The sequence below is a fragment of the Euleptes europaea genome, chromosome 3 (genome assembly GCF_029931775.1).
Source record: "Euleptes europaea isolate rEulEur1 chromosome 3, rEulEur1.hap1, whole genome shotgun sequence".
Lineage (NCBI taxonomy): Eukaryota > Metazoa > Chordata > Lepidosauria > Squamata > Sphaerodactylidae > Euleptes > Euleptes europaea.
In genome coordinates this window covers 87,487,078-87,501,053 of record NC_079314.1, presented here as the reverse complement: position 1 = coordinate 87,501,053, position 13,976 = coordinate 87,487,078, and the positions used below count along the sequence as shown (strand labels likewise).

Sequence of the window (13,976 nt, the reverse complement as noted above, 5' to 3'; positions counted from 1 at the left end):
GAGTGCTGTCAAGACTGTGTGTAGGCTCCAAGTAGGGAACCTGTGTTTTGTTGGAGGATTGATGATGCTTAAACCTCTAAAGAATAATTTAATGTGAGGATGTTTGGATATTTTATAACCTGCCACTCTTGGAACGATGGTGGCTATGGAAGCTAATTGCCTGTGTAGTGTAGAAGTGGCTAAGCCCATCTGTTGACCTTCCTGTAAGAAAGATAGGATGCCAAGTGTTCTAGGTTTGAGTGGGTTAAAGCCTTTGCGTCTGCACCACCTAGTGAAGGCCTTCCATGTAGAATTGTAGATTCTTTGAGTTGAAGGTTTGCGTGCAGCCTGGATGGTATTAATTATGTCCTCACTGTAACCTAAGTTGCAAAGTCTCCTCCGTTCAATACCCATACGGTCATTTTGTACCATCCTGGATTGGGATGGCATACTGGGCCCTGTATCAGAAGGTCCTGTCTGTCTGGAAGTCTCCAGAAGTTGTTGTGAGACATTTGAATTAGACTCGGAAACCATGGTCTTCTGGGCCAGTAAGGGGGTACGAATAAGACGTGTGCGTTTAATGTTTTTATTCTCCTCAGTACTCTTGGTATGAGAGGGAATGGAGGGAAAGCGTATAGCATTCCCCTGGGCCAAGGAGCCGTTAGTGCATCCGTCTGTTCCGCCCCCTGTTGTGCAAATCTGGAGTAATACCGGGGCAGTTGGTGGTTCGATTTTGAGGCAAATAGATCTATTTGAGGTGTCCCGAACCGTTGTGTGATGTGCTGAAATATGTCCGGGTGAAGGGACCATTCTGCCTCGTTTATTGTCTCCCTGCTCAGCCAATCTGCTCGAACATTCGTGACTCCCTGAATGTGTTCCGCCTGTAGTGAGGTTAGGTTGGTTTCTGCCCAATTCAGTATTTTCAGTGCTTCCCTGTGTAGGGCTGATGACCGTGAGCCCCCCTGTTTGTTCAAATGTGCCTTTGCGGCCACATTGTCCGTTCTTATCAGTATGTCCTTTCTTTGGATTAGTGGAGTGAAGCTTTGTGGAGCTTTGTATATCGCTCTGATTTCTAACACGTTTATGTGTAATTTTTGTTCCTGGGGGTTCCAATTGCCTTGGGCTATGTGCTCGTGAAAGGTTGCTCCCCACCCAGTCATGCATGCGTCCGTGTAAATTTGCTCTGGTATCGGGTAAATGAATCGGAGGCCCCTTGAAAGGTTGTTTCTTTGTGACCACCACTGTAAACTGTGTTTGACTTCCTTGGGAAGTAGGATGTTTACGTCTCGTTTCATTTGAATGTCCCTTTGATAGGGTCTGAGTAGCCATTGTAGAGGCCTCGAGTGTAGGCGAGCCCATTGTATGGTGGGGATGCAAGCTACCATGTGCCCTTGTAACTTGGCGAGAGCCATGAGTTTGGACACCCTGGAATTGCATGCAGCCTTGGCTAGGGATGATATGAGAGTGATCTTGTCCTCCGTCAGGAAGAGTTTGTTTTGCTGAGTGTCTATGAGAACGCCTAAGTGTTTTAGACGTTGTGAAGGAGTTAACTTGCTCTTCTTGTGATTGATTAGGAAGCCATGGCTTGTCAATTTTTCTACTACTTGTTTTGTGTGTTGTAGACTTTGTTGTATGGAATCTGCACATAACAGAATGTCGTCTAAGTAGGGATGAATGCGTATGCCCTCTTTGCGTAATTCTGCCACCAAAGTAACCAGTACTTTGGTGAATACCCTTGGGGCGGAAGTTAACCCGAAGGGGAGGGCTCTGAATTGGTAGTGCATTCCTTGGTAGAGGAACCTCAGAAAGCGTCGATGTTGTGGATAAATGAGGATATGTAGGTATGCTTTGGTGAGGTCTATGGATGTTAGAAAGTCCATTGGTCTCAATGCCTCTGAGACTGACCTCAGTGTCTCCATTCGGAAGCGTCTCAATGGGATGAATCTGTTCAGAAACTTCAGATCTAGGATGGCCCGCCATCCCCCGTCTGTTTTGGGAACGGTGAAGAATACTGAATAGATTCCCAATGAGCGTTCCGAAGGAGGCACTATCTCTATCGCTTTGATGTCTACTAGATGTTGTATCGCTTCTGAAGTTCTTTGTATTTTTTGTTTGTTCTTGGATGTTGGTGATATCTGAAGTCTGTCTGCAGGTATGTGAGAGAACTCTATTTGGTATCCCTGAAGTATTATGTTTTGAACCCACAGGTCTACATGAGGGGTTAACCACTGTGGATGAAAGTGACTGAGCCTGCCCCCCACAGGCAGCAGGTCGGCGTCACTGTTTGGACTGTTGTCCAGGTTTATTCCCCTTGTCACTTTGAAAGGAGGAGAATTTTGAATTCCTATTGAATCTACCTCCTCTCGGAAAGGAAGTACGATTTTGTCTCCACTGATTGTTTTGACCCCATTGATTTCTGCGTTGGTCAGGTCTGAATTTTTGGAGAGTATGGTAAGATCAAAAATTGGTAGAATTGGAGGAGCTTTTAAAATCTTTGTGAAGAGACTTGGGTAAGGCTTGCTTTTTATCTTTAGTCTCCACTAGGATGGTATCAAATTTTTCTCCAAATAGGCGTTTTCCTTGATATGGATAGCCCATGAGGACTGACTTTGACCGGTGCTCCACCGACCAAGGGCGAAGCCATAAGGCTCTTCTAGCTGCAGCTGAGGTAGCTAAAGCTCTGGCAGCGTAAGCCATGGTGTCTGTCTAAGGTAGAGTCTGCCAGGAAGGAGACAGCTCTTAGAATTCTAGAGACATCTTCACAAGCCTGTTTTTCCTCCTGAGGAATAATCTGAGTCAATTTTCTGGCCCAGATAATTGCTGCTCTTGACACCAGAGCAGATGTAACCGAGGCCTTAATTGCCAGGGCGGAGGCCTCATGTGATTTTTTGCATGCCAACTCTGCCTTTCTATCAGCAGGATCTCTGATCAATGCCTGTCCCTCTTCAGTGACTGTGTCTGAAGTATGTAGTGTAGTGACCGGAGCTTCCACCGGGGGTACCTTGAGCATTTCTGAGGTGGCCTGATCTACATTATAAAACTTTTTTGATGTTGCAGGGAACTGTTTTGAAGCCATTGGTTTCTCCCATTCTGACTTAATGAGTGATAGGAAATAATCAGGTACAGGTATCACCTTGTCTGGAATGTCATGCATATGAAAGAATTCTTTCATCCCCTTTTTTCTTTGAGGGTTTGCAGTATCAGTGTCATCTGAAAGATCAAGGGCTGCTAGGGTTTTAGACAATAGCAGAGGAAATTCCTCAGCGTTAAACACTCTAGACTGTTTTGGTTGTTCAATTATGTCTTCCCCATCCGAACTGAACTCGCCCTCCTCTCTTTCAGATATGGAGTCATCTCCCTCCTCCCCTTGCATAACCTGCTGAGCTGAAGTGTCTTTTAGGGCCGCCTTAGTAGGCCACTTGCCGTCCCCGAGGTAAGTACTGCCAGCACTTGTTTGTTTTGGACGGGCACCCAAGGACGTATAGTCCTGTAATGTTTGGGCTTCCATGGCTGAGGAGGGCTGGTGATAGATTGGAGGAGGAGGGGGTTGGGCTGCTCTCAAGCCTTCTGTGAAGGCATCTTTAATAAGAGCTGAAAGCTCCGCTCTAAGAAAAGCTAGCCCGCCATCTTGAAACAGGGGGGGAGGAATCCTACCGGTAGCCGGTGTCTCCGCAGCCGCTTCACGTCCTTGCACTAAAGGCGAGCCGCCATAGGACGAAGCGGTAGAAGGCAAAGGCGAGCCGCCAGCCTGCTGCTTCTCCCCTGGAAGTTGCTGCACCGGAGGAGCGGCAAGAGCCGCTGTAATCTCCGTGGCGCTAGCCGCTGCGGAAACTTGTCCGCTTCTTTTCGGAGCGCCTGTGAGTCGGGCGGTGTCTATGAGGCGTTTAGCGAGCTTGCCGCTGGTCGAGACGACCCTCTTGCGCTTGCCGCTGCCTCCGCCGCTTGAGCCGATTTTCTTTTTATTTTTAACCCCCGAGTCAACTGGTTGACTGGTGGAGGGTTCAGAAGGACCCGGCATAGCTGTTAGTAGGCTAGGGTCCAAATCGGCTGAGGCGATATAATCGTCTTCTTGCCGATCCGCCATCTTGTTTTGGCAGGAAGATTTTTTTTTTTTTGCCTTCTATCTAAGATAGAAAAAGTACAGAAAATATAGTAATAAGTACTATAGATGTGAAATTTAAGAATAGGAAAGAATAGATAGGAATAGATAAGGAATAAGAGTAAAGATTTGTTCTCCTTGAGCTGAGAGCTGCTTAGAGGCTGCTCTCCCGATAAGGCAGGAAATAGAACTGGCTTCAGGGGGCGTTTACCCTCACTAGTCAAGGAAAATTTAAATATTAAATCCTGCCTCCTGAGCAAAGAGGAAAAGGAAACACCCATTCTGAAGATGCCCTTTGTCCCTCTGAGCCGAGAATAAAACATTCTTGCAAAACAGGTTTCTGCGATGAAGGAACTCTGGGTTAGATCCTATGAACTATGGGTACAAAAGTGCCTTCATCCTGAGGATCCAAACTGCAAGGTTCAGATGTTGAGGGAATGACCTCCACCAATTCGGTGGGGTGACTTTCTTTTTTAAAAAAAAATCTGGCTAATATGTACTGTTTCTATTGGTCATCTCCAGTTCTAAATTTTATTATGGCTGCTATGACTGATGATTTAATTCCATATCACAGCAGCAGCATCTTCTGCACTTATATATTTATTTTTGTACTTTGGGCTGAGAATACTAGCAAGAAAAGGTGATTGAGTTAATGCTCAATCCATTCACTTCTTAGCTTCCAGTAATTTAACTTTGTTAATAGGTATTTCTTCCCTCAATATCTCTTTCCAAATTTCCAGTAGTATCAGCAACATAGCAGCAATCTTTCTAGTTTATCCAGGACCACAGAAATATAGTTTTATGGTACTGAACATTTCTTCTATATTTCTAGACAACATTGAATACTTTGGTTGAGACGTCACGATTTGGTTCAAACAGTTAATAGCAAAGGTAAATTTTTCACAAATTGTACAAAATAGTCTGCAATTCACCACACTTTTTTGCAGAGGGACATTAGCTTGGTTCCTTCAGGGAAGTGGGCACAAAAGAGTGGTTATAGAATTATGCTGGTTTTTCAACATTTTTCTATGCCTAGATATTGATGTCTTTGGATAACAAATTACACATTACATACCGTATATACTCGTGTATAAGCCGAGTTTTTCAGCCCAAAAAAAGGGCTGAAAAAGCCGGCCTCGGCTTATACGCGGGTCAATACGGTAGAGGGAGGAGGGGGGGCAACTTACTGCCGCCGCCATCGCCGCTGCCACCGCCATCTTTGCCGGGCCCATGCAGCTTCCCCCGGCCAGGAGCGCCCTGTGAGGGTCTCCTGCGGCCTCTGGAAGGCCGCGCGGCCGCCGCTGCCGGGCGCACCCTCCTCCCCCCACCCTGGAAGGGCCGGGGGAAGCCTGCTGCGGTGGCTGGAGGGCCGCGCCGCCGCCGGGCTCCCTCCGCCCTGGAAGGGCCGGGGGAAGCCTGCTGCGGTGGCTGGAGGGCCGCGCGGCCGCCGCCGCCGGGCGCGCCGGGCTCCCTCCGCCCTGGAAGGGCCAGGGGAAGCCTGCTGCGGTGGCTGGAGGGCCGCGCGGCCGCCGCCGGGCGCGCCCTCCTCCCCCCGCCCTGGAAGGGCCGGGGGAAGCCTGCTGCGGTGGCTGGAGGGCCGCGCGGCCGCCGCCGGGCACGCCCTCCTCCCCCCGCCCTGGAAGGGCCGGGGGAAGCCTGCTGCGGAGCCCCCTGAAAGGCCGCGCGCACCCGGCTCTTCCCGCCCTGGAAGAGCCTGAGGAAGCCTCAGGTAAGCCTGCGGGGGGGGGAGGGGTTATAAGCCGACCCTCGGCTTATACGCGGGTGCCTAATTTTTCCCCATTTTGGGGGAGAAATTAGACACCTCGGCTTATACGCGGGTCGGCTTATACACGGGTATATACGGTAAGTATTCAACTAAGTTACATAATTAACAGTGCAATCCTAAAAAGAGTTATACCAGTCTACTCCCATTCATTTCAGACTGGAGTAACTCTGCATAGGACAGTACTATTAAGTCTTTCATTATTTTACAGATATCCTTGCATTTTATTACATCTGTGACAACGCTAAGTATATCAGGAAATTGCTAGACATAGGAGGTGAACAAGATGGATCAATGGATGATTCCTGGGGTGTCTTGCCAGTCAGTTCCCAGTATTGTCATAACATAGGTCAACCATGGTGCTGCATGATGACTGAAGAAATTGTATTCCTTAATGTTTCTTTACAAAGAAAAGCAACCTTTCAAAAGTTCATAAAAAAAATAATGTGGATCATAAATTAAGCTTTAAGTCATTATATTTTTGCATTAAAACACAATTTAAATGTTATAAAACTCATTTTAACCATTTTTGTCCAGTTTTCAGGTCTGGTAAGAAACAATATAAAGCCCCCCAACCCCGGTCAATGAACACCCTCTCCCTTCTGAACATAGCTCTAGTATATCTGGAGACCACCTTGAGCCAAGAAGTAAGGCAGCGTATAAATATTTTAATAAATAAATGAAAGGGCTACAAATAGCTAGAAAAATATTATCGGGTTGTAATTTTTGCAGGGTTACTTGCAAGGCTGGATTATCATAGCATTTTAATTCTTCCAATATCCACCAAATTCTGTTTGCCGGCAAACAGTAATGTTAGGCACAAACATAAAAACTTATGCTCATTTTGCAAGCAGAGCAAGTTAAAAGTGAAGTATCTTTATTTAGCTGCACTGCCAATTTAAAAGTAATGAATTAATTTGACAGTTATGTGTGGGGGAAAGCACTCCAGTATGAAGCCTCCAATTTTCCTCCTTGTACAATGGTTTTCTATCATACAAATTAAGATACATCACTTACCAACTCTAGGTGCCGCTGAGGTGTTTATTTCAGAAGGAGCAGTACTGCTGAAGGCTGCCAGAGGGGCTGTCAGAGGGATCTTCATTTGTATCGAACTCCTATTGCTGACAGGGGGCGTATATATCCCTGATGTAGTCACAGTAGCCAACGTAGTCCTTGTGGCTTGTGCAACAGGATGTGCTGTTGAGACAGCCTGTACTGCCAGAGTTGTCCCTATAGAGCAACCAGCACTGGCCGGAGAGTTCCTCTGAATGCTAGAGTTGGGTATCAAAGGACTGTTGTTTGGTTTTGCTGAATTAGCAGATGACAGTGATAATGGAGTCTTGTTTAGGTTGCTAACATTAGATTGACTCTGCACAGGTATAAATTCAACACTTCCAGACGGCTGATTAGTAACCAAGGTAGCAGTATGGCCTTGCAGGAGCTGAGTCTGGGAGGACATTGCGACAGGTACATGCAGTATAACTGGCAAAGACTGCAGTGAAACAGACATAGGCTGTGTGCTGCTGCTGGCCACCTGGCTAGTGCCAACTACTGTTGCTGTATTCGCCGCAGGAAGAGCTGAGGTCGTCAAGGAGCCAGAAGTCAAAGGCGTGGAAATGACTGGAGTCTGCGGTTTGGGATGTCCACTGACTGCTGTCTGAGGAGCTGTATGATTAGTAGCAGACACTACAGAAAAAGACAAAAGATGAATAACAGTCAACATTCTGTGCCAAGTGAGGTATTTATTTATTACAGTGGCATAAAAATATTAATATTAGTTTATTATGGTAACCAGCACTTTGAGTATTATTTTATTTATTTATTTTACTTTATTTATTTATACCCTACCTTCTCCCCAATAGGGACCCAAAACAGCTTGCATCATTCTCCTTTCCTCCATTTTATCCTCACAAAACCCCATGAGGTAGGTTAGGCTCACAGTGTGTGACTGGCCCAAGGTCACCCAGTGAGCTTCCATGGCACAAATGGGGATTGAACCTGAGTCTTCCATATACTAGTCTAACACTCTTAACCATTACACCTTAAAAGATATGCTACAACATAGAGTATGGTTTTCCTTCTTTGTTAAGAATGCAAAATAAAATTCCAGTTGAAATGAAGAGACAGCAACTTGCTTTCCAGTGGTGGAAGACTATCTGTCATTGAAAAAGAAGGGCTCCCCCCTTTCACTGAGTCCCATTGCAAATCCTCATTGTGCAACCGATGCTGTTCCTAGGGGTCCAAATCCACCTGGGACCATTATTTTGGGAGGCAAAAGGTCAGAAAGGTTGCTTCCACAAATGCTACTCTACTCATGCAAAATAGGATCCAAGCCAGAAATTTGGAATTCCCATGGCAACCATCATCTGTGCTTATTAACGCATTGCTTTGAACAACAGGCAAACAAAAATGGAGGCTACTTTGATGTTTGGCATTTATATTAACAATCCATAAATGAAATTTACAGACATACCATACTTTTCTGTATTGTGGGTCTTTACTGTACCCCTGGAGCAAAATGACCACTAACAGTAAAAATAGTATTGCATTTTTTGGGTTATTATGTATTTTCATTTCTATCTGTATTGAAGAAGCATAAAATACTAAAACCATGTTACCCTTCCATTTAAGGTACTGTTCTTGGAGTTCTTGATAAGTAGAAAGGTCTGGGTGCCGTAAGAGACTACAGTGAAGTTATTGGTACTCCTTGTTATCATCTTTTATTACATGCAGCTCTCTCTTGGATGCACACCTTAACATGGTGAGGGGGTTTGAGTGTGTCAGTGAAGCTGAGAGCAACACCATCAGGATTTGAGACTCTGTCAAGAGTCTAAACTCTAGCAGAATCACTCAATGTGGAATGATGAAAGCTGAGACACCAGACTACGATGTATCTACCCCACTCAGGAATCAGTGGTCAAATCAGCAAAAGAGAACTAACAGTTCAAACAGTGATGGGGAAAGAGGAATCCTTGAAGGGTAGTTACTGGGCAGCAGTAGTAGTAGAAGGTGACACTAACAGAGGATCTTTCATAGACAACAGCAGTGACAATTAAGTAAACTCTGGTTAGTATTGCACAGACAAAGGCAATGGTGAACTGCTTCTCATACCTCAGAAACCCTATGATGAGACAATCCAAAATGAAAGAAGATACAGTACTGGAAGACAGGACCCCCAGGTTGGAAGGCACTCAATTAGCTACTGGGGAACAGCAGAGGACAAGTACGAATAGCGTTGTTTTTAATAATGCAACAGGATTAAAGTTGAAAGGACATTCAGTTGCCGATGTGATCAGATGCAAAATAAAGTCCAAAGCCGTATGACACATATATTAGGGACTTGGAATTTGAGAAGTATGAATCAATGTAAGCTAAAAATCGTAAAAAAGAAAAAAGAAAAAAAAAAGAAATGAAATGTTTACACATTGTAATCCTGGGTGTGAATGAATAATAGTGGATTAGATTAGAACATTTTCAGTCAGAAAATTACAAGTATTTTACTCTGGAAATGACAAACTCAGAAGAAGCAATGTTGCTCTAACTGTGAGGCAAGACACAGCACAAGCAAACAGGTTATAATGCAAAGTCTGACCGAATAATATCAGGCTTCAGGGAAAGCCTATCACCATAACTATCATTCAAGTTTATGCCCCAACTATAGATGCTGAAGCGGAAGAAATTGAAAGCTTTTGTGCAAGTGTCCAGGAAGAAACTGATCACACACCTAAACAAGATGCACTGATAATCATAGGTGACTAGAACACTAAAGTAGGAAACAAAGCAGAATCAAATATGTTCAGAATAGTTGGACAAGAGTTATAAAAGGATGCAGGAGAGCAACTCACAGCGTTTTGTGAAGCCAGCAATTCATTCACTCCAAACAAATGCTTCAGGCAACCGAACAGATGATTATATACATAGATGTCACCAGATTGCCAATACAGAAATCAAATAGATTACATAATCAAAAGCAGAAGATTATGCAAGACTAGCAGTTGTGGTATAGACCATGAATTATTAATATAAAACAATTAGAATAAAACTGAAGAAAAATGCTAAATCAGTGCCCAAATATAAATAACATTCCGGAAGCTGGACGATTTTAATGACCATCTAAAGAACAGATTTGCATTACTAATTCCAGCTGACTGTGAACTAAAAGAACTGTGGGTTGAAACCACCGATATTTCAAAGAAGAATGATCAAAGACTATTCTTGTAGTCAAAAGAAGTGAAAAGCCTTGGTGGATGACTGATGAAACTCTAAAAACTACTGAAGATAGATAAGGAGCAGAAGTAAAATATGACAGAGACAGAATTCTTAATGCATCTTTTCAGCGACTTATCTATCTTTAGTAGTTTTAGTAGTAGCGACTTGCATGTAGAGACAAAGAGAATGATAATAACCAGTGCAAAGAAACAGAAGAGATCTCTTCTACAAGATCCAAGAAGTCAAAGGGAAATTCAAACCACAGTCAGGGATGCTGAAAAATCAGTAGGGAAATACATTAACTGACCAGGACAAAATAAAGAGGGAAATAATGCACTGAAGAAATATACAGCAGACATGAAAGGATGACATATTTCTTCAAAGAAGAACCTTTTTATAAAGAACCTGCAATTTTAGAAAGTGAAAACAGCACTCAAAGCAATTGGAAGAAGCAAATCACCAGAACTAGATTGAAATAACTCTGTGGATATTCCATCTATAGAAAATTAGTCCATCAAAATATTAACAAGAATATGTCAATAAATTTGGAAAACAAAACAATGGCTCACAGACTGGAAATGCTCAATCTACAGTCCAGCTCCAAAAAAAGGAGGGGTTAAAGATTGCAGCAACTATCAGACCACTGCATTAATTTCCTGTGCAAGCAACAAACTCAAAATTTTACAACAGACTCTCACCATATATGGAAGGAGAAATGCCAGATGTTCAAGCTGAATTCAGAAAAGAAGGGGCACTAGAGATCATATTGCAAATTTACATTGGTTACTGGAGCCTACCAGAGAAATTTCAGAAGAAAATCAGCTTGTGTTTTATAGATTACAGCAAAGCTTTTGATCGTGTACATCATGAAAAGCTATGACTGGTTTTGAAAGAAATGGGTGTGCCACACCATCTGATTGTTTTAATGTGCAACTTGTACTATATGGCTACTGATAGACAGAACATAAACAGAATACTTTCCAATTGGTAAAGGTGTCAGTCAAGGATGTATTTAATCTCCCTGTATGTTCAATTTATATAACTGAAGAGTTTCATAAGGAAAACTGGATTAGGTTCAGATGAAGGTGGAGTGAAAATCTGTGGAAGGAACATTAATTATTTGAGAGATGCAGATGGCACCACATTACTGGCAGAAAATAGTGAAGACTTGACATTACTACTGATAAAGGTTAAAGGAGAAAGAGCCAAAGAACAGCATTACAGCTGAACACCAAGAAGACAAAAGTAATGACTACAAAGGAATTGCACAACTTTAAGGTTGACAAGAAGAAACTGAAATTGTTCAAGATTTTGTATTCCTTAGCTCAATCTCCAACCAAAAGGGAGACTGCAAACAATAAATCAGGAGACAGAGACTTGAAAGGGCAGCCATGAAGGAGACAGAAAACATCTTGAAGTGTTAGCAAGTGTTGCTGGAGACTGAGATCAACATATGGAGTTCTCCGTTACTACGTATGGATGTGAAAGTTGAACAATGAAAAAAACAGACAAGAAGAAAATGGATTCATTTGAAATGTGGTGTTAGAGGAGTGTTTTATGGATACTGCCAAAAAGACAAATACGTGGGTTCTACATCAAATCAAGCCTCCCTAGAAGCAAAGACAATAATGCTGGGAAAAGCTGAAGGCAGTAGAAAAAGAGGCAGATCTAACATGAGATGGATTGACTCGATAAAGGAAGCTACATCCTTTCGTTGGCAAAAGCTGAGAATGGCTGTCAACGATAGGATGCTTTGGAGGACATTAATTCATAGGGCTGCTGTAAGTTGGAAGCAACCTGACAGGACTTAACATACACATTGCATGCAGGAAGTATATGACATAATAAAATCAGCATGCCCATGTTAAGAAACTAGGTGGAAGTGTGCTATTTATGGTACTAATGGGTACTGTGTGCCCTTGCATTGAAAGTAGGAAAGAATTAACACAGTGGAAGAGGAAAGTAAGATCAAGAAACAGAAGTATAAGTGACAATAATGGATAAGAGGAAATCTGAGAGGAACATGATGTTTGTTTGTGTGTCTTCCTCCCAGCAAGTTAGGAAGCAATGCTCATCAACAAAGAGAAGATAAAGATAACTATATAACTGCCCCCATACTGAGCCTGTCCCCCAGTGCATGGATGGGTAGAACTGGTAGATTGGGGGGGGGGGAATTGAATGCAGAGGGACAAAAATCTAACATTATGCAACAGAACAGAACATTGTGTTCACTACAATGGCTGAGTAACAAAAAAATTACAAACTAGCAGTAGATGTCTGCACAGGAACACTCCCCTGCATTTCTCTTTGCTCTGTTAGCGCTCATTATTATTCAGTGCCACCCATGGGTTTCAACAGGAGGGCAACAGCCTGACAACTTATGTACATAAGGCTACTACTTGACAACAACACCAATATACTTTATATTTTATGTACATAAGGCTACTACTTGACAATAACACCAATATACTATATTTTTACACATGCACACAGCCACATACAGGAAGAAGTTAAAAACATTTCTGACGTGGAAAGGAGTTTTTACCTGTATTCACAGGTGCCTGAAAAGTAGTTGGTGTGCTGTTGTCGCTTGTATTTCTCTTGGACTCTAGCATCTGTCTCACTGTGCCAGTATTTCTATGGAATAAAGATTCGCATTAGCAGTACCAAGTGAGGATCTGAGGCAACCAGAGAAAAACTTAGTCCAGGGTCTTATGTCTTCAGAGTGCACAGTTCTCCACATTTATGCGCGACAAGGAGTCTTCTTTACTTTTTAAAAACATTTTCTATTTTATTAAAAAAAAACAATGGAAAAAAGTGACTCTTTTTAATACTTTTTTGGGATACTTTCCCCCCTCTGATGGTAGGATGAAAAGCCACAAATACTGATTCAGACATTCTGAATCTTTTTATTCTCTATACATATGTGTTCTAGGACACAATATGGTAAAATTTTCTTGTGCACCATAAACAGAGTTAACTGTGACGGAGCTAGTTCTTAGCATCAGCTTATCTTTATGAAAGGTACATAAACTTGGCTGGATCAAGCTTGAAAGAACTGCCTCCTTCACACTGTACAGCCAGCCAGTTAATATCTGCCTCATAAACCCTGCTCCGTGTCCTTCAGAGGTGAGGCGGGCGGTGAATAGAGAACAGACATTGTCAATGGTAGCACTTCGCCTTTGAAATGCCCTCCCCCAGGGCTTGCTTGGTCCCATCAGTGCTGCCTTTTAGGTGCCTTGCTGAAAACATTTCTTTTACCCAGGGTTTTAAAAAGGTAAAGGTAAAGGTCCCTTGTGCAAGCACCGGGTCATTCCTGACCCATGGGGTGACGTCACATCCCGACGTTTCCAAGGCAGACTTTGTTTTGCAGGGTGGTTTGCCAGTGCCTTCCCCAGTCATCTTCCCTTTACCCCCAGCAAGCTGGGTACTCATTTTACCGACCTCGGAAGGATGGAAGGCTGAGTTAACCTCGAGCCGGCTACCCAGGGTTTTAACTAAGGATTATTATCTTTTTAGTTACTTTATGGTCTGCTTCTGGTGTAAGATACTTTACAGATTTTTAAGGCACTCAGTGGTTGCTTTATGCTGTCTTTAATGGCTTGCCTTTATATTGATGATCTAATCCCATGAAAGCTCTGGAGTGAAAGCATATAAACAAAGCTCTCAATTGTGAGATCCTACTAGCCGAGATTGCAACTACCAGGAACAAAACCTTAAGTATTAACATCTTCAGAGAACATGAATCTGTGCATTGTAAGGGGAGCTCGAGAGGAATCATTTAATGTGAAGGTGCCTTGACAAGGTGACTACTTGGATTAGCTCTATAACTGTTGTTACAGCTCTTGCCTGTCTGCACAAGGTGTTATCACATAGACAGACCCTAGTCCAATTCCAGCTGAAAAA

General features: G+C 43.2%; 1 protein-coding gene across 1 annotated transcript in view; it reads right to left on the bottom strand.

Annotated features, from left to right (window-relative positions):
- The window catches only part of ATF7IP (activating transcription factor 7 interacting protein), a 120,359-nt gene that overhangs the window by 15,162 nt on the left and 91,221 nt on the right, over positions 1–13,976 (bottom strand). The window contains exons 8-9 of the mRNA XM_056846284.1: positions 12,616–12,707; positions 6,879–7,547 (exon numbers count right to left, since the gene is read on the bottom strand). Coding sequence (XP_056702262.1) covers positions 6,879–7,547; positions 12,616–12,707 — 761 coding nt within the window. The remainder of the gene's footprint in view (positions 1–6,878; positions 7,548–12,615; positions 12,708–13,976) is intronic.